The sequence below is a fragment of the Salvia hispanica genome, chromosome 6, assembly GCF_023119035.1.
Source record: "Salvia hispanica cultivar TCC Black 2014 chromosome 6, UniMelb_Shisp_WGS_1.0, whole genome shotgun sequence".
Taxonomy (NCBI): Eukaryota; Viridiplantae; Streptophyta; class Magnoliopsida; order Lamiales; family Lamiaceae; genus Salvia; species Salvia hispanica.
The window spans coordinates 4,443,842-4,466,275 of NC_062970.1; the positions used below are offsets into that span (position 1 = coordinate 4,443,842).

Sequence of the window (22,434 nt, forward strand, 5' to 3'; positions counted from 1 at the left end):
ATCGGTGACATGAACCAAGGCCAAGAATCTTTCTACAATCTCTCCATCATTGTTAACATACCTCAGAACCAAAGCCATTTGTTCTTTTATCGATGCATCGCGCGCTTCATCAACCAAAAGAGAGAAATTACGATTTTTAATATCTTCCAAAATAACTTTTGTAGTTTCAACAGCACAACAATTTGTCAATTCCTTTTGAATTAAAGGACTAACCATCTGATTATTGCGAGGAGCATTCTCTAATGTCACCGCTGCTACCTCAAGTTTTTGGTCACGTAACCAATCAAGTATCTCTAGAAAGTTTCCCCTATTTTCAGACTCCAATGATTCATCATGTCCTCGAAAAGCCAACCCTTGTTTCAACAATATTCGAGTCACATCTAAAGAAGCAATCAAACGAATCCGATAATTGACTTCGTCTTCCTTATCAAATTTCATCAAATTATATCCAACACTTTGTCTTTGATTTTTAAATCCTTAAAAAAGTATTCTGGCCTGATCATGTGTGCTATTAACTGAGCCCTCATGTTCTCTAAAAATAGCAAGAGCCTTTTTCCAATTTTTACACCCTGTGCTTACAAATACATCATCGCCAAACCGATTGTCGTTAATTGGCCTAAAAAGATAACACCAAAAACTCTAGCAGATTAGAAGCAGCGAGAGCGTTGTCTCACAAGTCGCGAATCTCCAGCTCCAGGCGTGAGAAAATTTGGGAGAAAATTTGGGCCAATTGTGTATGGACTTAGAGCTAGGGCTGGCACTATTAGTTAGTTAGTTTATTAAATTAGAAGGCCCAAATGAAAAGCCCAAGTTGTAAAATAAAAAGCCTAAACAAATAAGCCCACTTTCTTCTTCTTCCCCAATTTTCAATCGCGTAACAGCTTCTTCCCCAATTTTCAATTGCAGAATTTACAGGTAACAGGTGACGGAGTCAGGGCTCGCTCCGGGGCGGAAATCGGTCGGAGCACGACGGTATAAGGGTAATTTAAGGTCTGGTGCCGGGCAAGCCCCCGCTGGCGCGGGGGCTTGGCACTGTGTAGTTCCGCCGCTGCCTCGATGGATTTGAAATCAGCAGAATTGAAGGCTTGGTGAATTTGCAACAAATCAGCCACAACCATCACACAATTGACCCTTCTCTTCACATATCTTGAACTATTTAATCTCATAAATTTTCGATCATCTCCTAATCTGTAGCAAGGTTGGTTGTGTCTAACGCCGTCTCTCATCCACGTCGAAACCTCGTCCAATCCTTCGTCTATTCGAATCTGGTCGAAGCCTCTAGTGTCGTAGACACACAATCCACTCCTAGGAGATCTCAACACATTGTGCTCTTCAAGAAACATAGTCGTGTATCTTGATGATTCCCCTAATTTCATATGCATATTAAGTTAAATAGTAGTAGTACCATGTTTCAAGAATTCAAGATTTTGTGTGAATATATCTTGACAATCTTTAATTAGGGACGGACGAAAAAAGAAATTAGGATCAATTAATGGAGGACGGATGAAACATTGAGAAGCTTAAGTATATTAGAAAGCATATCACTTGGTAATTATTGTATTTTATAGGTTGAGAACATCAATTGGTAATTATTGTGTTTTGTGGGTGGAGAATTAAAGAACATCTAGTTGGGCCCTCTCTTCAACTCCAAAATTGCTTCATCAAATTGCAATAACCAGCAGCGGCTGCTCGGTGATGACAACAACGCTGCGTTCTGACCGACGTATGACGGTAGAAAGAGGGAAAGAGGAGACGAATAGGGGATGGTTCGAAAGAGAGAGGGTTCTAGTTTGATAGATGAAAATGGAAGTTGCTGACACTTTTGTTTTGGGCCATAGAGTGAGTAAATTGGGTTGGTGAGTTTAGTATTTCACAAGAGGAAATTAATTGCTTTGGGCTAATTTTATTCAAAGTAATGGGCTGATAGACAAGAAAGAGTAAGGAGATTGACTGCTCTAATTTAGTTACTGAAACGGTTTCCCACGTCGTCTTTGGAGGTAAATATTCAAGTAGCTTGTGGTATTTCTGTTGTAGCTGCTGAAACATCTCCTTATGCTTGCCTATGGATCCTGTCTCTTGTTTGAACACACCCTTTCTCAAGTTTGATAAGAAGATTTGGACCTCGTGTTTTATTTTGTCTCTTGGTCCATTTGGTGGTTGAGAAACAAGGTGATTTTTGAAAAGGCAGCCAAATTGGAATGTTGAGAAGAAGCTTATCTTATGGAGATTGGGATCATAGACTAAAGCTCGGTGTCCAGAATTTCCATTTCTACTAAGTCAAATGAGCGAGGAACTGCCCAAAGTTAGACGATGGACAGGAAAATTGCAACCGGAAAAAGCTAGGCAAAAAATTGTTGGACCATCACTACTTAAATTGCCGTTGATAAGGTGACCTCTCTTTGTACTCCTCTCTTTGTTCTATAGCCTTTTTTGGTTTTTTATTTTAGACTTATTTGTTGTTTTGACTTGCTCACCCGTTCTAAATCTGATTTGGGCCTTTATTTTATCGAAAAAAGTTACCTCGGCCGGATTAATTAAGAGGAGACTGAAAGGATGAACTACTATGATTAATTTTGAAGTAATACAGTTTGGGATAGCAAAGAAATGGTAAAATGTGACTCTTATTGTGGAACGGAGGTGATATTTTTTAATTTGCTATTTACGTGTGTGTCATGTTATGTGTACAAGGGATAGAATTCTACGGGCAAAATAATTTATTGATAATATGTGAAAGCCAAAAGTACAACGTAACAATGAGCACACGAACATGAAAGGAAATAAGATTGCCACCAAATTTATTTGAAAATCACCCCATTTACTTGGAATCGCACACAAACGCAACAGTTGCACACCCTTGATCTTTTTATTTTAGAATACCAAGAGGCATCATAATTTTAGAAATTTCATTTTTAGTTGTATGCATCGGGGATGGGTTGTTGGTGTTCCACAACAGCTTGGAAGAATCCACCAATAATATTCTCTTTAACTTTCTTTATACCCTCTCGAACCTCATTCTCGTTATTTCCTTTCGTTGTACACAGCGGCGGAACTACACAGTGCCAAGCCCCCGCGCCAGCGGGGGCTTGCCCGGCACCAGACCTTAAATTACCCTTATACCGTCGTGCTCCGACCGATTTCCGCCCCGGAGCGAGCCCTGACTCCGTCACCTGTTACCTGTAAATTCTGCAATTGAAAATTGGGGAAGAAGCTGTTACGCGATTGAAAATTGGGGAAGAAGAAGAAAGTGGGCTTATTTGTTTAGGCTTTTTATTTTACAACTTGGGCTTTTCATTTGGGCCTTCTAATTTAATAAACTAACTAACTAATAGTGCCAGCCCTAGCTCTAAGTCCATACACAATTGGCCCAAATTTTCTCCCAAATTTTCTCACGCCTGGAGCTGGAGATTCGCGACTTGTGAGACAACGCTCTCGCTGCTTCTAATCTGCTAGAGTTTTTGGTGTTATCTTTTTAGGCCAATTAACGACAATCGGTTTGGCGATGATGTATTTGTGAGCACAGGGTGTAAAAATTGGAAAAAGGCTCTTGCTATTTTTAGAGAACATGAGGGCTCAGTTAATAGCACACATGATCAGGCTAGAATACTTTTTGAAGGATTTAAAAATCAAAGACAAAGTGTTGGATATAATTTGATGAAATTTGATAAGGAAGACGAAGTCAATTATCGGATTCGTTTGACTGCTTCTTTAGATGTGACTCGAATATTGTTGAAACAAGGGTTGGCTTTTCGAGGACATGATGAATCATTGGAGTCTGAAAATAGGGGAAACTTTCTAGAGATACTTGATTGGTTACGTGACCAAAAACTTGAGGTAGTAGCGGTGACATTAGAGAATGCTCCTCGCAATAATCAGATGGTTAGTCCTTTAATTCAAAAGGAATTGACAAATTGTTGTGCTGTTGAAACTACAAAAGTTATTTTGGAAGATATTAAAAATCGTAATTTCTCTCTTTTGGTTGATGAAGCGCGCGATGCATCGATAAAAGAACAAATGGCTTTGGTTCTGAGGTATGTTAACAATGATGGAGAGATTGTACAAAGATTCTTGGCCTAGGTTCATGTCACCGATACCACAGCAAAATCTTTGAAGGAAGGGATTGACTTAGTATTTGCTAAGCATGGTTTATCTTTGTCACGATTAAGAGGTCAAGGTTATGATGGTGCATCAAATATGCGGGGTGAGTACAATGGTTTGAAATCACTTATATTGAATGAAAATCCATCTGCCAAGTACGTTCATTGTTTTGCCCATCAGCTTCAATTAGTGGTGGTAAATGTTACAAAAACACATGGTGCTGTAAGCGATTTTTTTACTATTGTCACTATGATTGTCAACACATGTGGATCATCTTGTAAAAGAAAGGACAAGCTACGACAGCTCGAGCATGAAAAACTTGTCGAAGGTATAGAAAGTGGAGAAATTAAAAGTGGAAGGGGTTTAAATCAAGAGACGAGTTTAAAGCGACCAGGCGACACTCCACTGGTTGTACATGTTTTGATGGATTTAAAGATGCAACCTCCATCAGGACCAGTTTCAACATTATTCATAACTGAGACAAACTCAAAACCTACACTCATATTAGCACCTTCGAGTATACTGAACTTGTAAACAAGATTTTCTTCGTCCAACTCATCCAAATAATTATAATTTTTCTTTCATCACTAATACAATATCTTAATAACCTTATGTCGCATGTTTTGACTATATAGTTATAATATTATGCACGTTTATAATGGACATCATTTCCTTCATCGTCATACTTTTTACAAGAATGCATGGTCTACTTCAATATTAAAAATTGAAAATACTTTATTGGTTGACATTTAATTGGCTTCTAATTAGATCGGCAAATGTGTTGCCGTAATTTATAAAGATTTTCTCGTTCAAACAAAAAGAAGTTTATTAGCAAGACGATTGGGCACACGACTCCAAAATCATCCACATATTGTTTATTTGAATTATTATATTCAGGTTAGTATTTATTTTTCATATATATGAATAATTGTGATTTTTTAAGTCCTAATCTGTTCAATATTTAAATTTTTTTTTTTAGCCCTCCCGTTAATTAAAGACTAACTATGTTCCTCTGTATAATTGTGATTTTTTTCGTCCTAACCTGTTCCTAGATTCAAAAATTTTATTTACCCCTCCCGTTTCCCTGTAGTTTGTGAGAGAGTATTTAATTGTAGCAAAAATAATAGTAACTTAAATTATGAAACTAAATATGGCCAACAATTTTTAGTTAGTCTTATAAGATTTGAAAATTGTATAGTATTAAACTACGAAGTTTTGTACTTTTACAATTGGACCATATATATGTAAAATGATTTATTTGGTTTATTCTCAAAATGATTATGATATTATTTGAATGATTAAGAAAATTAAAAAAAAAAAAACTTATTCTAATTAAAAAATATGAGTGGAAAAGATGGTGGAATACGATATTAATTTTTATATTAATTTTATAATAAAATATGAGCGAAACGATTAGTTAGTAGATGTGAGGCTACCTTCCATTTACAAAAAAAGTGAACAGAGACTCCTAATCGCAGACCGACTAAAATAGTAAACTGAGACTCCTAATGGCCGACGAATGAAGTATTTCACAATCTAAATCGGCTTTGGCTATCACCAATATCTAAATATCATACAGATTAATTATTCCTACTGTCCACCAATAAACTTTTCATCTTCCCATTTTCGTCCGTCTACTAATAAACTTCTCATTTTTTACTCCCTCTCTCTCACTCTAAGTGGAGCATTTTTAATTAGGTACGAGACTTTATGTAGTGTTGTTTTATGAGTAAAATATAGAAAATAAAGTAAGAGGGAGAAAAAGTAGAGAGAGTAATGTTTCTATATTTAGAAATATGTCATTTAGAGTGGGACATTCCAAAAAGAAAAATGTAGTATCACTTAAGAGTGGGGCTGAGGGAGTACTACTTTTGATAATGAACCCCACATTATATTAATTTTATCTAACTCACATTTTATTATAATAAAAAAGTGTGATCCACGTTCCAATAAAATAAGAAATCTATATTTATTTTATCATAAAAAATATAACTATAAAACCACTATCTGATATATGAGGACAATCGAATATTCTTAAAATTATGCGATCCATAATAAGTTAATTAACACATTATGTGATGGGATAAATGGAATGGTTCAAATGGGAGACTGGATCAATTTTCCATTGCATTTTTTAAATTTCCACATGTTCATTATGCTTCTAGAAGGCCAATTTATTATTCCCTCTGTCTCTATTAATTGATATCATTTAATTTGGCATGGATTTAAAAAATGGATGAAAAAATTAGTGGAGTATAAATCATATTTTTTATATATTATTTTTATAATAAAATGTGAATGAAATAAGTTAGTAGAACATGATATATATTATTAAAAGTAGTATTATTAAAGATGTCAATTAATTAGAGAAGGAAAAAAAATGAAAATAGTGTTAATTAATTGGGGACAGATGAAAGTTACAGGTGTAAAAGTAGACATGTTTTAAATGTTAGATAGAGGTGACATGGAGTGCATTTTAGTATAAAAAGATTTGTGTCCTTAAATATCCAAATGTTTTGAAACCATAGTAGACCTTTTGGACTTTTCAAATCAAATAGTAGTAATTAAAATAAAATACAGGCATGCTACATTTCCACGATTTACTCTATTTTTCCTTAAATGTATATTTCTCTTTGTTCATCGATCATATTGCTATATTAAAATGTCAATATTGAAATCTTATTTCCCTTTTTTCTGTTTTTATAAATTACTATATATTTCACCAATTTATTTTGTAATAAAATTAATTAACTATAAAAATAGAATCTATATTATACTACAAACTTTTTCTATTTGTTTTCTTTAAATTTTGTGTCAATTCAAAGTCAGACATTTATTCATTAACAAAAAATATATTTTTATTGTTATAAATCCATACTTCCACAATAAAAAGGTTTATGTAATTTTCCAACCTTTTATAGATACATAGCATTTGTTCAACATCTTGATACAATACATAGAAACTCAATACACACAACACTCAACACTCAAACATAATTTTGAAATTCTTGAAATCATCACATGGAAATTACAATAATTAATTAATTACTTTTCTCCTTTTTAGTTCTAGGTATGTCCATGGAGGTGAGCCTCAATAGCATGAATGAACCCTTTAGTCGCCTCTTTGCCTTTCTCTATAATCTCTTTTATTATGCCATGCTCGTGGTCATCCTTTTTGGGGTGGTATGTTGCGGCAATCTTGATGACACAACCACCATCAGCACCCTTATCGAATGTTAGAACATAGGATACAGATTCGAGATCGTCTCCCAAAATACCACCTTCGATCAAATTGTACTTGAACACATGGTTTTCCTCGTCCAATTCTACAATCTTATGCTTTGCCGGCTTGATACCACTTCCTATCAATTACAATTCAAATTTCTTTTAGAAAAAAAAAAACGCATACAAATTTACATTTACTATAAAAAAAAGTTATTTTTATCATAGATAAACACACAACAAACAACAAGAACGACATGTATGTATCAAACCGAACTCCAAAGAAACAATTATACCTTCTGCAAAAGTAACAAGCATGACACTCCCAACTCCTCCATCTCCCTCTATAGTTTCGAAGCTTTTAAAGAAATTGGGTATAACTTTGGGCATGAGTTCGTTTGCATCAAGCACAAAAGCTTTGAACAATTTTTGTGGTGGGAGTGAGCAGCTGATTTCTTGATCAGCCGTGATTGGTGCCATGATTGATAAAGATTAATGAAATTATGAATAAGTAGCTAGCTAGATTAGTTGTGTTTTGTGCAGCAAGGGGAGTATCTATTTATAAGTGAAGAATTGGGATCATATTTTGTCATCATCTTTTTTTACAAGAATATGTTTGTATTTCTTTTTATTGATAGTCGTCTCTGGGTCGGTTTGATCAGTTAGACATTTTCCTTCCCTTTTTATAGTATATGAATTAGATCTTACTACTTTCGTCTTTAAAATATAGAAACTACTTTTATTTTGGTGAGTCTCTTAAAATTGAATATTTTTCATTTTAGAATTTTTTACAATGAAAAGGAACCATTTTCCCCCTAATATGCTCCAATCACTTTTTTTTAAATTCTTTTTTTAATTTATCAATTATACAATAATACATGTATTATTTCAAAAGTTTCAAAGATAGAGATAGTATAATTTTTAATTATTTTTGTGTGTGTAGTAGGTGAACAACGACAAGGGAAATACAATTGCTATTTGTATGAGTTGGGTTGTATGATGAGTTAATCTTCAATTATACTCACACCGTCTTTCAAAAATAGAAAGTGGAATATGCGAATTTTAATACTCCGTGAGAAGAAAAAAAAAATTAAAGAAAAAAATAATTAAAATAGCGTTAGTGTATTAGTAGGACTTATCATTTTTATGAGTCAATGTATTTAAATTTAAAGGTTGCGTCACAGAAAATTTGAACCTGAGACTCTTGGCTTTAGTTGCGTAAAATGTGGTGAAAAGTTTTCCAAAATGAAGAATGAACTTATTTTATGGGACCATAAAACAAAAGAAAACTATTTTTTTTATATTAAAATTATGGGTCACTATAGTTAATGGCCCGAATTTCAGGGTGAATTGTGTAGAAATTAAATGGTCAAATGCAAGTAGAACGTAGTTAGTATTTTTAGAAAGACTTTTCGATTCATATGACGTTTTCAAACTATCATATCTTATCTTACGACTAATGTGCAATCCTAATCAGCTCAAAAATATAAAAATCTCAAATGTAATCCAGCCTTTAGTTACTAGACACATATATTTATAAAAAAATTGGTAAGTCAAAAAAGTAAAATAAATTTGCTTTTTTAAAGTGTGTGGATAAATTAGTGAATTGGGCGGATTAAAGAATCAATTAGTAATACCAAATTTTTATTATGCGTGACGCAATATAGTGAAAACCACCCAGGGATATGAAGAAATATTTAAAACTAATTTATCGGATGATTTAATCAAACTTACAAAGATACACCTATTTTTATCATGCAATTAAATTTTAAAAACTAGCTCAATCCCATCAGTCAGTGTTAATCAAATTATATATGTATCCTTCGGATTGTTGACGAGGACCATTTCATAAACAGGATTAGGTAATAGTTGGTAGGAATTTTGATTAAATTAAAGTTAGTTGCTAAATCAATTTTGCAAAGATCAGATTTTATGCCGGCCTGAGTTAGAGAGAGAAAAAGAGGTAGATTTTGCCATACCATGAGTTCATAACGTATTAAATCTTTTACACTACATTTACATGTAGTTTTTTTTTTGAAATATTCCACTCAAAGTGATAATCTATTTTTTACTTATTTTATCTATTTTAGTATACTATATAATCATTTTTATTGGGTGACATATTTGAATATTTCTAAAAATTGAATATAGTGGTCATAGGTTTCTCTATTTGACATGATAGAAAATGAAAACAAAAACTAGCAAGAATTATTAATTTTGAGTTCCTTTGTCAAAGAAATTTTTGTTAAAAATTAAAATTAAATTAAAAAGAACTAGGTCATTGTACTTGGTCCGATCTACCAAAACAAAGGCATAGTAGGCAAAAATTTATTCAATTAACTAATAAACAGGTGAGTTAAAAAAAAGGTTTTCATTTAATGTTGGAACAACATTTACACGCGTGTTTGCTCTTAATAAAAAAAAAAACTAGTCTCGTCTATTCATTTTTATTTCCGGCAATGGTAATACGCCGTGCTTTTTCTAGCAAGAATTTTGTTTCTTAGTTGGAGTATTTAATATTTTACTTGCTTCCCTTATTAAGTATAATTCATAGTATTTTTTTTAGAATATTTTAAGATAAGTAGGTCATTTTTTTCACAAAAATCTACAATTTTAATATATCTCTTACTTTATTTTCTTCCCTATTTTATCTACTTTAGTGCTGTATTTTTTATACACTTAACCAACTAGACAACATTCAGTAAATCCTTGTTCGAAATTGTCTCGCTTGACAAATGAATGTGATAATACTAGATTTAGGTTACACTTACACACATAAAATATGTTAAGACTTCCAATAGATATTGAATAGTCAAATATCCCTTCTAGTATCCATTGACTTCCTTGATTATAGAGTAACGAAACAAGGTTTACTTTATATAATTTTCCCTTTCGGGCTTAAGTTCAAATTAGATTTATGATAATTAATTTCATATCTTAAACCCATTGTAAAATTGGGGCCTTAAATAGCTGGATTTACTACAAAACAGCAATTAAGGTTATCCAATTAATATTTTGGGCCATAATGTTTGAAATTTTAATGGACTCAATCCCATAAGCAATTATTGCCCAATGACAAATAAATCCACGTCAACTCGACGTCAGAAACCTTTTTCTCTTTATCTTTTCTTATAAATAATTAATAATAATAATAATAATAATAATAATTTTTTGAATAATTGTTTCAATCAAGGTCTACCTTATTTATTGGAGTATATCTTTTAGTATCTTAGTCGATTCCTCATCATGTTCACATCTAGGGGTGCTTAAACGGTTCTCCGGTTCTCGGATAACCAGAATTGGAATCGGAATCGACCGGTTAATTGAGGAACCGGAACCGGAAGATCCAGTTCCGGTTCCGGTACCGGTTCCAACTTTTTAAATAACACTGGTTTCGGTTCCGAACTGGAACCGACCGGTTCCTAACCGGGAACCGGATTATAATTCAATTTTATTTTTTTATAATTTAATATACTAAAAAATCTAATTTATTGAATTAATTTTGAATTAAAGTAAAATAGTTTGAAACATTGAGTGATTTTTAGATTTAAATGTTTAATCTATGATGCTTTGAATCTATAATTATTTCCCTAATCCATTTTTTATGAACTAACTACAATGAGTAGAACATCATAAGTTTGTTTTTAGTTTTCAAAAGAACTTATACAAATACAATATCATTTCATATGATATATTTATTACAAATTTATGTAACAATTCATTTAACATACGATTTTAACATATTTGTGAATAATTTATTAAGTGTTCCGGTATAAACCAAATAGTCACAACAATATCAATTAGTATTGGAAATTCCAATGAATACTATGTTTAGCCAAAAAAGGGAAAATGAAATTCAATTTTAAAACTCATTTTTTAAAAAAATTTGCTAAAGTTTAGAACTCCTATTTTTGTATTAGTAAAAAATTGCTAACATAAACTAGTCCGACCCGACCTACTACACTTGGCATCACTCTTATCCATATATGAATATTATTGTATTGTTAGTTTGTATTTTGTGTATTTATTTTAATTTTTAGGTATTATTTGTTATAATTCTAGATGTTGGATTATTATTTTTTTAGTATTGAACTATTTAAAATTATAAATAAATTCGGATTAAAATTACACATCGGTTCCGGTTCGGAACCGGAATCGATCGGTTCTTAACCGGCCGATTCCAAACCGGAACCGATCGGTTCCGGTTCCGATTCTTGAATTTATGAAAATTTAAAACCGGTCAACCGGTCCGGTTAGAACCGGAACCGGCCGAATAAGCAGGCCTAAAATCACATCCCTCAAAATACTAAATTTAGTACACAAAAATTTTATACACATAAATATACTAGTGGTTTGAATAATTTGATGTATGCTTAGAATCTACATGAATGAAAGGGATTTGAATAAGTTGATGTGTGCTTAGAATCTACATGAATGAAAGGGATTTGAGTAGGGGTGCAAATTTAGTACTCGGGTTTCGGGTATACCCGATCCCGACCCAATACTCAGCGGGTTTTGGGTATTCGAAACCCGAAATTATGGGTTCGAGTATGGGTTTGGGTCATTAATGTTAGGATTTTTCGGGTTTAGGATATCTGAAATCCGTATTAGGGTATCCGATGAAACCCAATTAGTTCTGTATCTATGATAAATATTTTTATTTAGTATAGGGCTAAGGCCCGTAGGCTAAATTTATTTAATCACATTTAAATTTAGGGTCGCGGAATCATAATCTAGCAAAAACTAAAGCATTAAAATTGAAGTTTAAACTTTTAATGATAGTCAATAAATAGTACTCCCCCCGTCCCACAAAAGATGTCACACTTTCCTTTTTAGTTTGTCCCACAAAAGATGTCACATTTCCATTTTTGGAAAAAGTTCTCTCTCACATGAATATAAAAATAATACTTTCTCTTTCCATTTAACACACAAAATAAAACCTTCTAAAATCTCGAGCCGTTCCACAAGTGTGACATCTTTTGTGGGATGAAGGGTAGTATCGTGTTATTTTTAATAATTTATATTCTCATCCCAATATAATTTATAGAAATAGAATAAATTTGAAATTTAATAATTTTGAGTTTATGGGTACCCGATTAGTTGGGTTCGGGTACCCACATCAGATATTTAAGATACCTAAATTTACATACGGATCGGATTTTGATTATGATATTTTAAAAAATTTGGTTCCGGTATCGGAATTTGCACGCCTAGATTTGAGACCAATTATGGAGTAGTTGATATGAATCTGTGATAATAAAGAAATTTGTTGTTTTCAAAATATTCAAGTACAATTAGTTTCTAATAACACGTGCATAAACTATCAATCCAAATTGTCAAATATTATGAACAAACTTTGATACTCTACCTCTGTCTCAATAAGAGTCTCACTTTAAACCTTTTTTTAATTTTTAAAAATATAGTACTACTTCAAGATAGTGGATTTAAAAATATAGTAACGGAGAGGGGGTGCGTTAAAATGACAACACTCTTAAAATGACATTGTGACACCACAGTAGACTGCAATATTATAAATGCTAGACTGCAATATCCAATACATTAGACTGCAATCTATGGATTGCAGTCCAGCATATTGGATATTGCAGGCGGGAAAAATTGCAGTCTAGCGTATTGGATATTGCAGGCCGCGAAAATTTACCCTTGAGCAATTATTATGATTGCCCTGATTATTCGTCCATGTGTACAAATGATTGGCTAGGATTATTGGTATGATGTAAGATATGTTGTCATTTTAACACAAACAGGAGAGAGTATAGGAAAAATTAGTAAAATATAAACCGTATATCTATATAAATTATAATGAAAAGAAGTAAAATAAATAATAAGTACAAATAAGACTGATTATTTATCGAGGAGCGAAAATGGAGCATTGAGATACGGAGTTGAATAACTTAGCAGGGTCAATTCCGTCATTTACTTCCAGAATCCTCTGGAACAACGTGCACCTGGTTTACGTGAACCTTCAAAACTTCCATTCCAAAGTTTAAATACGGATTTGTTGATTGAGATTTCATACAAAAACCCATTCTTTAAAATCCTAATTAACAAAAATTTCCCCAAATTTCTACTTCAAAAACTGAATTCCTGCTACAATCATCGACAAATCCACTCCACAGACTCAATCTCACAGCGAATCGTTTGTTGCACCACGTCAATTGGCAGTAATTGCTGTCGTTTTCAGTGTTGATTTTTTAGTTTGGAAGAATGTCAACGAGGAGGAGAGCAGGGGAGGAGAGATTGTACTACAGTCCACCGGCGATGAGGCGGCGCCAACAAGAGCAAGCGGAGCTCAAGTCGGCCTCGGCGTTGCCGGAGAGGAAAGGATCCGTTTCGGATTCGTATTTGGATCGGTTTTTGGAGCACACCACTCCCGTTGTGGCAGCTCAGCATTTTGCTAGGGTAATTATTTCAGTTTCGTCAGTTGTTGAATCAGTAGGTGCTTAATTGTGCTATTTTGGTTTAATTGGGTTTAAATTTGTGACTTCTTTAACCTAATAGTTATAGGGAATTTAGGTATTTGGCAATTTCAATGTAGTTTGGCTTGAATAGATAGCGTGATAATGAAAACAATGTGTTTTTTTGTGAAATGTGGTTGATTCTTGAAAAGTAGTGAGAATTGAATAGATATTTTTTTTTTGCCATGAATTGGATTTTGCTTCGGATCTCTCATTCTCCCTGTAGCCTCAGATCTCATTCTCATTCTCCCTGAATTATATTGGCTTATGAAAATGATAAGCTCTTGGAGGGTTTCCATTCTGGTATTGACTCTCTGTTATACTGAATGGTATTGACTTACTTGCTCATTGCATTGTTTTGTTTATAAGATGCTGGTTATGGGTTAAAGTTATGAGTTGTTACTTATTACTTTTGTTATACTGAATGGTCTCTGTGTGTTGTGTGTTGTGCTACTTTATGCCATTAGCTGACTGGATAAACTTTGGGAAGGTTGGGTTTTCAACTGTTTATTTACTACAGACTAAAGGGAAGAGAGAAAATTTGGAAGATTCTTGGTTATTCTACTGAAATAATAGTTCAAGGCCTGAAATTTGATAGAGAACAATTGTATTATTGGTGGTTTTTCTTTGAGCATTCCAACCTCCTTCATCTCAACTTAACTGAACCACAGTGGATTATTCACATCAATGTCAGTGATATCCTGATATTAGGAGGAGTTTGTGTAAATTTCAACATTGCTACTACAATGAAAGATCAGCTGTCTAATTTGATGCATTTGGAAATTCGCAGACAAGTATGAAATCGTGGAAAAATCGTGGTACTCAGTTCCATCCGTATTTCATTCTCGGTGACCTTTGGGAATCTTTCAGGGAGTGGAGTGTTTATGGAGTTGGTGTTCCCCTCCTTTGCAATGAGAGTGATTCTGTTGTTCAATATTACGCACCATCCCTCTCTGGTATCCAATTGTATGTAGATCCAACACGCCGTGACGTGGAACAAAGGTGAGTTCTTATTTTTATTATGTTTCATTTCTTCTTTTGTTTTGAGGTGTTAGTATTGTAAGCATCACTAACTCTAACGTTTTAGTTTTACTAAATCTTTTGGTTTCATTGCCACTTTATTTACGAGTATTTTATTTGAGACATGTCATTGTGCACAGAAACTGTGAGGTATGACTAAAGGACCATTTGGAGTTGGTCCCATGAATTTTGTAGCTGCATTTTAGCTAAAGGACCCTTTGCAGTTTCTGTCATGCTTGCAATCTGTTTCATCCTGTCTTGAGCTCTTGTGGGCAAAACTTTGATTGGATGTTGCCCATCTATCAAGAAAGTTGTTTGATTGTGTGGAATGGAATGAATCATTGAAAATAATGAAAAAAGTCTCTGGTGATTTATTTGATAATGTCGAAAATTGTGGTGAGCCTTGTGCTACAATATGTTTACCCACTTCTATCAACATTTTCTGAAAGCCTGGATATTTGTAGTTGGCAGATTGGTATTGCTAATACATGGTCAAAGGAGGCAATAATTCATTACTTTTATGTTGAGTCTGGTTACTTTACTTACTGACAGGAGGCCTGGTGAGGAAAGTGATGCTAATTCCTCCAGGGGATCGAGTACTGATGGTGAAAGTGAAGGAACTGAGAGAGGAGCCAGTGATGCTCAGGGATCTTGGAACCAGAAGTACAATATTGATCATGGATTTAGAAGATTTGCAGGGAGAAACAACCCTTCTATGGAATCATCTGTTGATGGAGCCGATGTTAGCAACCCCCCTGGTCGACTTGTCTATGAATACTTTGAAAGGGAGCTCCCATTTCATCGTGAACCACTAGCTGACAAGGCAAGTCTTGTTTTCTTGTACCAACATCCTAAAAGAATTCTACTTAGTATTTATCTTAGAAGGTTGTGTTTGTTTGCATTCAACAGATGTCAAAACTTGCCTCTCAAGATCCTGGACTAAAAACGTATAAGAGTTGTGATCTGACTCCTTCAAGTTGGATTTCTGTTGCTTGGTAAGACCTCTCTTAAACATGAGTCAAATGGCTCGGTCATGATGGTATCTTGTTCTCATCGAGAAAGTTGGTGACTTATTTTGCAGGTACCCCATATATAGGATACATGTAGGGCCAACTCTACAAAATGTTGATGCGTGTTTCTTAACATTCCATTCACTTGCAAAGCCTGTTAAAGGTGACTTAGATTTCTTATTTATCTTTCCAGCGCTATTTTGTGCTTGCAACTAGACATATTCACATTACTGTGCTCATGTGAAGGTGGCTACGAAGCTAGTAGCAAGCTCTCACTACCCACCTTTGGACTTGCTACATACAAGTACAAAGCCTTGGACTGGTATGGGGATGGAGTTTATGAAGCCCAGAAGGTTAATTCCCTCTCACAAGCTGCTGATAATTGGCTTCGAGTACTGCAAGTCGAGCATCCTGACTACAACTTCTTCATGTCGCACAACACTTACTGGAGATAGTCCGATACCAGCGGGAGTGAGCATGTGTGTGTCTACATAGCAGTCAGATGATGGTGGAGTAGTCGCAGGAGATGCGGAAGTTGACAACTGCACCAGTAAGTGGCTTTCCTACAACCAAATGCAGATATTAGATGTTTGGTGATGGATTTTGAACTTCTGAATGATGGATAATTTGTCTTACTACCCTTCCCCGTCTCTTGCTTTTTTTTTTCTTTCTTTTTAAAACCGGGCGTCTTACTGACTAGGCTGCCTGATGATGACGAATAGTAGTAGTATATCACATGTATACAACCTTTTGGCTATGTACACCATAGAGATTGTATATCAGTAACCTGGTGCAAATCGCAATGCGTGGTCATATTTGAATTTTGAAGTTTTTGCTGTGTTTCTTGATGATGTATTGTTATTTCTTTATTTTAGTTCATCCGGATTTAGGGATTGCAAGTCTAAATTTTGTCAAGTGTTTTAGATTTGAATTTTAGAGTGCAGTGAAAGGTTAACTTTTTCTTATTCCAGTTAAGGATAGCAAATTGTGTTGCTTAGGTCATTAGGTCAATTTGATAGCTTATTTGTGACGATTGGAAAATAACCAACGGAATTTAATATCTGTGATATTTTAGATCAGTTTTAAAATTTGTTAAAAATATCAAAATTTAGCCAAAGTTTATAATTTTTAAGCCCAATGTCCCTATAATTAACTATGAGTAAGATAAAGTTAGTAGTATAGTATAGACTATATACCAAAAGTAGTGAAAAAAACAATATTCCCTCCATCCTTTTGAACTATTTCCTTTTTAATCTGTCCTTTAAAAATTATGGAGTTTGTTTGTCCTCTACAAAGAGGCGAGACCATTTTCCTCAAATAATACTTCTAAGTCACTTTTTTTTATCTCATTTCCTTTATCAATTATTCATTAAAATTTGTGTTCACAAGTATTACTTACTTGTGGATAGACAAAATAGACAGTTTGTGGAAGACAATTGAGACTTTTTTGCACACAAACTGTATCAAATTTATTCAAACACAAACACACACAGGACAAAACACAGTTTACCCTTGGGGAGGGAGAGAGGTTACCAGTTATCACACCATCCCCATATAGATTGGCTTAATATGAAAACAAGATGCATATTACATACTAAGTGGTAGATTCTTAGCTTTATTCTGCACATAAATATCTTGTCACATACATGATACATCACATACTAAGTAGAAATAAACCAACTTAGCTCTATTTCCTCACTCAAGCTGTTTCCTCACTTCTCTCTCCGAAAATAGGTCTCCATTTCAACCCCCCTTTTCCCATATTCTCTCATTTGCTCATAATTCATCAAGAAAAGTAGACATCACAAGGCCTTGCACGAATTCGCACCTTCGGGTCTTCTCCCTCAGATCCTCATCCGACAATGGGCATTTTTGCGCCACCCTGAACCGGAAAACATCATTAAGATGACCGGAGATCCAAGAAGAGTGCAAACAAGAGGGCAAAAAAAACAAATCTTCACCTGTCACGTGAATCCCCTGCGAGGCTATCGTCCATTGTGCACTCCACGACTGATGACAGGGGCTGGACACTCGAGGACTCATCAGCATCGGGTGGATTGTATATGAACGACGTAAGCAGCGGGTCAGGTTCTACGTGTGAGGAAGAAACTGGAATTGAAGATCCAGCGAGAAGGGAGTGTAGGCTTCCTCCATCCCTCAACTCTCTTTTGAAGATGGACAGTGGGAAATTTGATACACCTTTTCGCAGTCTTCTTCTTCGCTGCACGTGAGGTTCTGGTCAAGGAAAAAACATGGTTCGCCGTTTCTTTTGTCAAATGAGAAAAAGAAAAAGATAATCGATGGTGAGTATAATAATAACACAGAGAAGCATTTAGCATTTATCAAAAGGATATCTTTAATAGACTCGCGTGCTGCATGGTGAGATGGTGAACCAAATCTGATCCGACCCTTTTCGCACAAATGGGACATACCTGTATTTGGGGAAAAAAACTATCAGAATGCTAACCAAACCATAAATTCAGATTAACCACTAACGGTAGTGATTCAGCATATCAACATGTTTAACTCCATGCCAAATCATGTCAAAACACAACTACAAAGGCAGGTAAGTCTAAGCATAACATTCAGGACTCCAATCTGGGAATATATAGGTGTCCTCGCAAAGATGAAAAAGTCAGAATATTGCATAAGAACTTCAAGGGACAAAGCGGCATTAATGTGTAAATCTATCAAGTAATGGAAACAAGAGCATTACTTGTTTTCTATTTGTACATACACAAATACACATCTCAACAATATGATCAAGACACTAAATGAGAAGTTTTAATAGCATAAACCTTGATTATACAGCTAAAAGGTATAGAAGGCCCACTGTACATGAGGAAATCATCTATTAATCTATTTACACATTGTTTAAATCAAGAACCAAGATGTGACATGAGATAAGCAAGTGGAATAAAACTAAATGAACCGTCGTTTTCGTAGCATGTGCATACATACCTACAAGCAAACAACTATATGCAATTGCCATTCTATACCAAAGCTCTAAACTAATTCCATGTGGTCATAAGCAAGCACGATTAAGACAAGATCACATGCTCTCAACACAAAAAGTGCAGCTATTTACACACAAACAAACACCAATAAAAACTATGGGAGAGCGAAAGTTGCAACGTAGGTACCCCATTCTTAGCTTCGACGGCATGATCCTCGTCAATATGGCAACAAAGCCCTACCACATCAAAATCCTCACTGCAAAATGGGCAGAGAAACTCAGACTTATGCTCTTCTTCTCCTTCAAACTCTTCTCCATGATATACATCTGCAACTCATAATCAATAAAACATCTCACCATTACATCACAACAAATTAACAAATTCGAACTTGCAATTATCTGAGACAACTTAAAGAGATTAAAACAATTTTCTAAACATCATACAAACACGGATTGGAACTCTGAACATCAAAAGGGATCCTAAATTCCTAATGATAAGAAATCTATAAAACAAGAAATGAAAAGAAAAAAAGAAACGTTTTTAACCAGCTAATGTCATATGCGAAACAAAATCTGGGAAATTTACAAGCAACACCAAATAAAAAATCCATTTTTGGGGGAAATTGATGAAACTTTTCAATTTTGTTCACAAATTAAACTTTTATCCCTAATAGAGCATCGCATTTTCAACGAAACAATAAAAAAATAGTATCATCTGGATGTACAATATTTTTACAACAATTTCCATCTCCATTTTCGTTAGCTATGTACAGAAATGGAAAAAAAAAACATTCAAGAGATTGAAATATCTTCAAATTGAGAGAAATTTCACTCTTAGAAGAAAAAACCAGCTACCTAAACGTGCTTCCAAAACAAAAATCAGCTGAAAAAGAAGATTAATTCGTTTATCCAAATCAAAATTCGAAACTCCTCCCATAATCCAATCAAATTCCCCAATACGCAACCAAGAAAATCTCCCCGAAAAAAAAACACAATCCAGCTCAAAAGCCCCACGAAACAAAATCAAAACTTTTCACCAAATCCCTTGAAGAAAACAACTTTTCCCTAATAAAAGACTCCAAAAATTTTCACAACCGAACCACCCACCTGATCGAGATCGATAACGCCTAGAATAATTCGAAATCCGAGACCACGAATCGGACTCCATTTCTCTCGCTAAAATAATTCCCGAATTCGCGTCAAAAAAGGTCTCTCTCTCACACAAAACTCCACCGCAAAACCCACTCGGTTAAGGACACACACTGAGCTTAGATTCAAGAAAATTACGTAATACAGTAGTATTATCGATTAAGAAAAGGGATTGGAAAAAAGGGGGTTAAAAGAGAGAAGCTTCGGAGAATTCAGTGAAGACAGAGAGAGCCAGAGAAATGAAGCTCTCTACCAAATATTCTATGGTTACATACACATTTCCAATTTTATATATTTTGTTTTTTTGTAGAAAGAGGCCTCGACTTCGGTTGAATTTACGAAATTGCCATTCCTTTTTATGGTAGGGTGCAACCTATAGAGCGTGACGTACTGCTAGGCTCGGTGGCTAGATTGGGGAACTTAGTTAGGACTTTATTATTTTTTGTTAGGTAACAATAACATAGGTTTGTTAATGTTTCGGGTTAGAATATCTAATCTTGTTTCGTTACATGAATTAATAGTATATTTAATCTATACAAGTGGATTTAAATGTATTGTTTCTGAAAAATGATTTGAATATTTTTTATGGTTGAATACGTAAAATTAATATTTAGCCTATAAATGTTTGGTTTGAGTGTCTAGTAGTGCAAATGCTCATCCATTTTGTATTACATGTGTATCATTTATTTCATATTCGACATATCAATATACTATGCAATGTTATATTGAAGATTAAAAGGAGAAAAAATAAAAATAATAGAATTAAGTTTTTTTTATTTTAGGAACTTTATTAATTAGTAATATGACATTCAAAAAATGTGTCGGCTTGTAATAAGATAGAAGGAGTAATATATGGATTTGGATTCCTTAATATTTTAATATTATAATTTATAAATTAAATATAAGTTATGAGGAATATTCCTCTGTTGTGCTTCTCTCCACGGTACAAGAACCAAATTTGTTATATATAGCATTGGTTAGCTTAAACTTAAATCTACATTCTTTAAAAATAGAAATTTTTAAAATAGAAAAAAAAGTTTAAAATAAAAAACTTCTATTTTTATGAGATGAATCAAAGAAAAAACAATTTTTATTTTCAGAAGAATGGATGGGGCTGAAATAAGTCAAAACACTATCATATTACACCCAGGACCTCCGCAATAGGGCGGACGATGCATCACTTAGGTCATCCGCAGTGGGGCGGAAATAAGTCAAAACAACTATTACATTAACCATCGTCCGCGCCCGATATATCGTCCGCGGATGGGGCGTTTTTTTTAATTTCTTAGTTTGTAACTTTTTTTTAAAAATTCTTTTTAACCTTTTTTTTATTTCTTATTTTGTAACTTTTTTTTTTAATTAAGTAAATGTAGGATTTGCTTTAGTTGTGTTGTTTTTATTTTTTATTTTGCTTGATAAATTTGCATAAATTATATAAATACAGAATAGAAGTAATATGCTTAGGGTGGGCTATAGTCCGCCTCACTGCAGGTGGAATGGGAGGAGGATAAAATGTTTACGTGGCGGTGCATAGGCGTCGCTTAGGGCGGGCTATTGTCCGTCCCACTGTGGATGTTCTCAAAGAAGATACTCCCTATTTTTCAGCAATGTACTCCCTCCGTTTTATAGTAATAGAGTTATTTTGTTATTTCGGTACGTACCATAGTAATACCACTTTACTCTCTCTTTATTTAATTCATCTAACACAATTTTTCTTAATTTCTATGCTAAAAAGAAACGTTTTCATTACTATAGAACGAAGGGAATACTAAAAAGTGATGTTTAATAAATTAAGGAATAAAATAATTAATAGAAAATACGGAGTACGAGTATATATATATTTATCGAAGAAGAAAATCTTTGGTGGGATTTGGTAATGTATAAAATACAGTATTTTCACAAGGTCACAAGATTTAAGTGAGCGGTGAGTAGTGAAGTAGTGGATGTACATTCACTACCTAGCCACGTGACACCTACCAATTTACCCGCACGTGCCAATGTAGCCAATGACGTAACACTAGAACGCTGTCGTTTCAGCCTGTAAAAGTCTCTCTGCACTATAACTGACAAAATTCCAGTGTGATTACGACACCTGACTTCTTGATTGAATTTTGCGAAAATGGGCTGGGCTTTGAATCTCTAAAACCCCAATCTATGTACTTTGGGCCTCTACTTGTTTGCATGCTAATAATTTTTTGCATATACTTGCTTTCATAGTATTTTTTTTACTCCTATTCTGTTTTAAGAAATTTGGAATTGAGCTTTTGGATAGACTAGGGATCTTAGTCTACTCTCTATAGTTGATTTTTCTAAGCATCGAAACTTTGCATCAACCAATCATAACAAAATAGAAGACGTTAACTTTTAGAGACTAGAGATATATATTATATATATATATGTTTGGTTTTCTAGATAAAATAATACTTCCTCCGCTCCACTTTAAGAGTTCCGGTTGAGTCGGGTACATGTTTTAAGAAAAAAAGTGTTTATTTGTAATAAATAAATA

General features: G+C 34.0%; 4 protein-coding genes across 4 annotated transcripts in view; 1 reads left to right on the top strand and 3 right to left on the bottom strand.

Annotated features, from left to right (window-relative positions):
• The window catches only part of LOC125195850, a 65,096-nt gene that overhangs the window by 2,792 nt on the left and 39,870 nt on the right, over nucleotides 1–22,434 (bottom strand). The gene's annotated exons all lie outside the window — the stretch shown is intronic.
• LOC125195854 (major allergen Pru av 1-like) lies at nucleotides 6,974–7,861 on the bottom strand. The gene is made up of 2 exons (XM_048094112.1): nucleotides 7,614–7,861; nucleotides 6,974–7,457 (listed from the first exon to the last, which is right to left on the bottom strand). Exons 1-2 carry the CDS (start codon nucleotides 7,795–7,797, stop codon nucleotides 7,162–7,164), a joined length of 480 nt encoding a protein of 159 aa, XP_047950069.1. The 5' UTR covers nucleotides 7,798–7,861; the 3' UTR covers nucleotides 6,974–7,161.
• On the top strand, nucleotides 13,338–16,665 carry LOC125195851. Its single transcript, XM_048094109.1, has 6 exons — nucleotides 13,338–13,737; nucleotides 14,584–14,795; nucleotides 15,366–15,636; nucleotides 15,723–15,808; nucleotides 15,895–15,986; nucleotides 16,070–16,665. The coding sequence occupies exons 1-6, from the start codon at nucleotides 13,543–13,545 to the stop codon at nucleotides 16,276–16,278; spliced, it is 1,065 nt and encodes a 354-aa protein (XP_047950066.1). The 5' UTR covers nucleotides 13,338–13,542; the 3' UTR covers nucleotides 16,279–16,665.
• Nucleotides 17,411–20,187, bottom strand: LOC125195852 (protein DEHYDRATION-INDUCED 19 homolog 4-like). The gene is made up of 5 exons (XM_048094110.1): nucleotides 19,887–20,187; nucleotides 18,967–19,106; nucleotides 18,178–18,255; nucleotides 17,785–18,050; nucleotides 17,411–17,705 (listed from the first exon to the last, which is right to left on the bottom strand). Exons 1-5 carry the CDS (start codon nucleotides 19,945–19,947, stop codon nucleotides 17,600–17,602), a joined length of 651 nt encoding a protein of 216 aa, XP_047950067.1. The 5' UTR covers nucleotides 19,948–20,187; the 3' UTR covers nucleotides 17,411–17,599.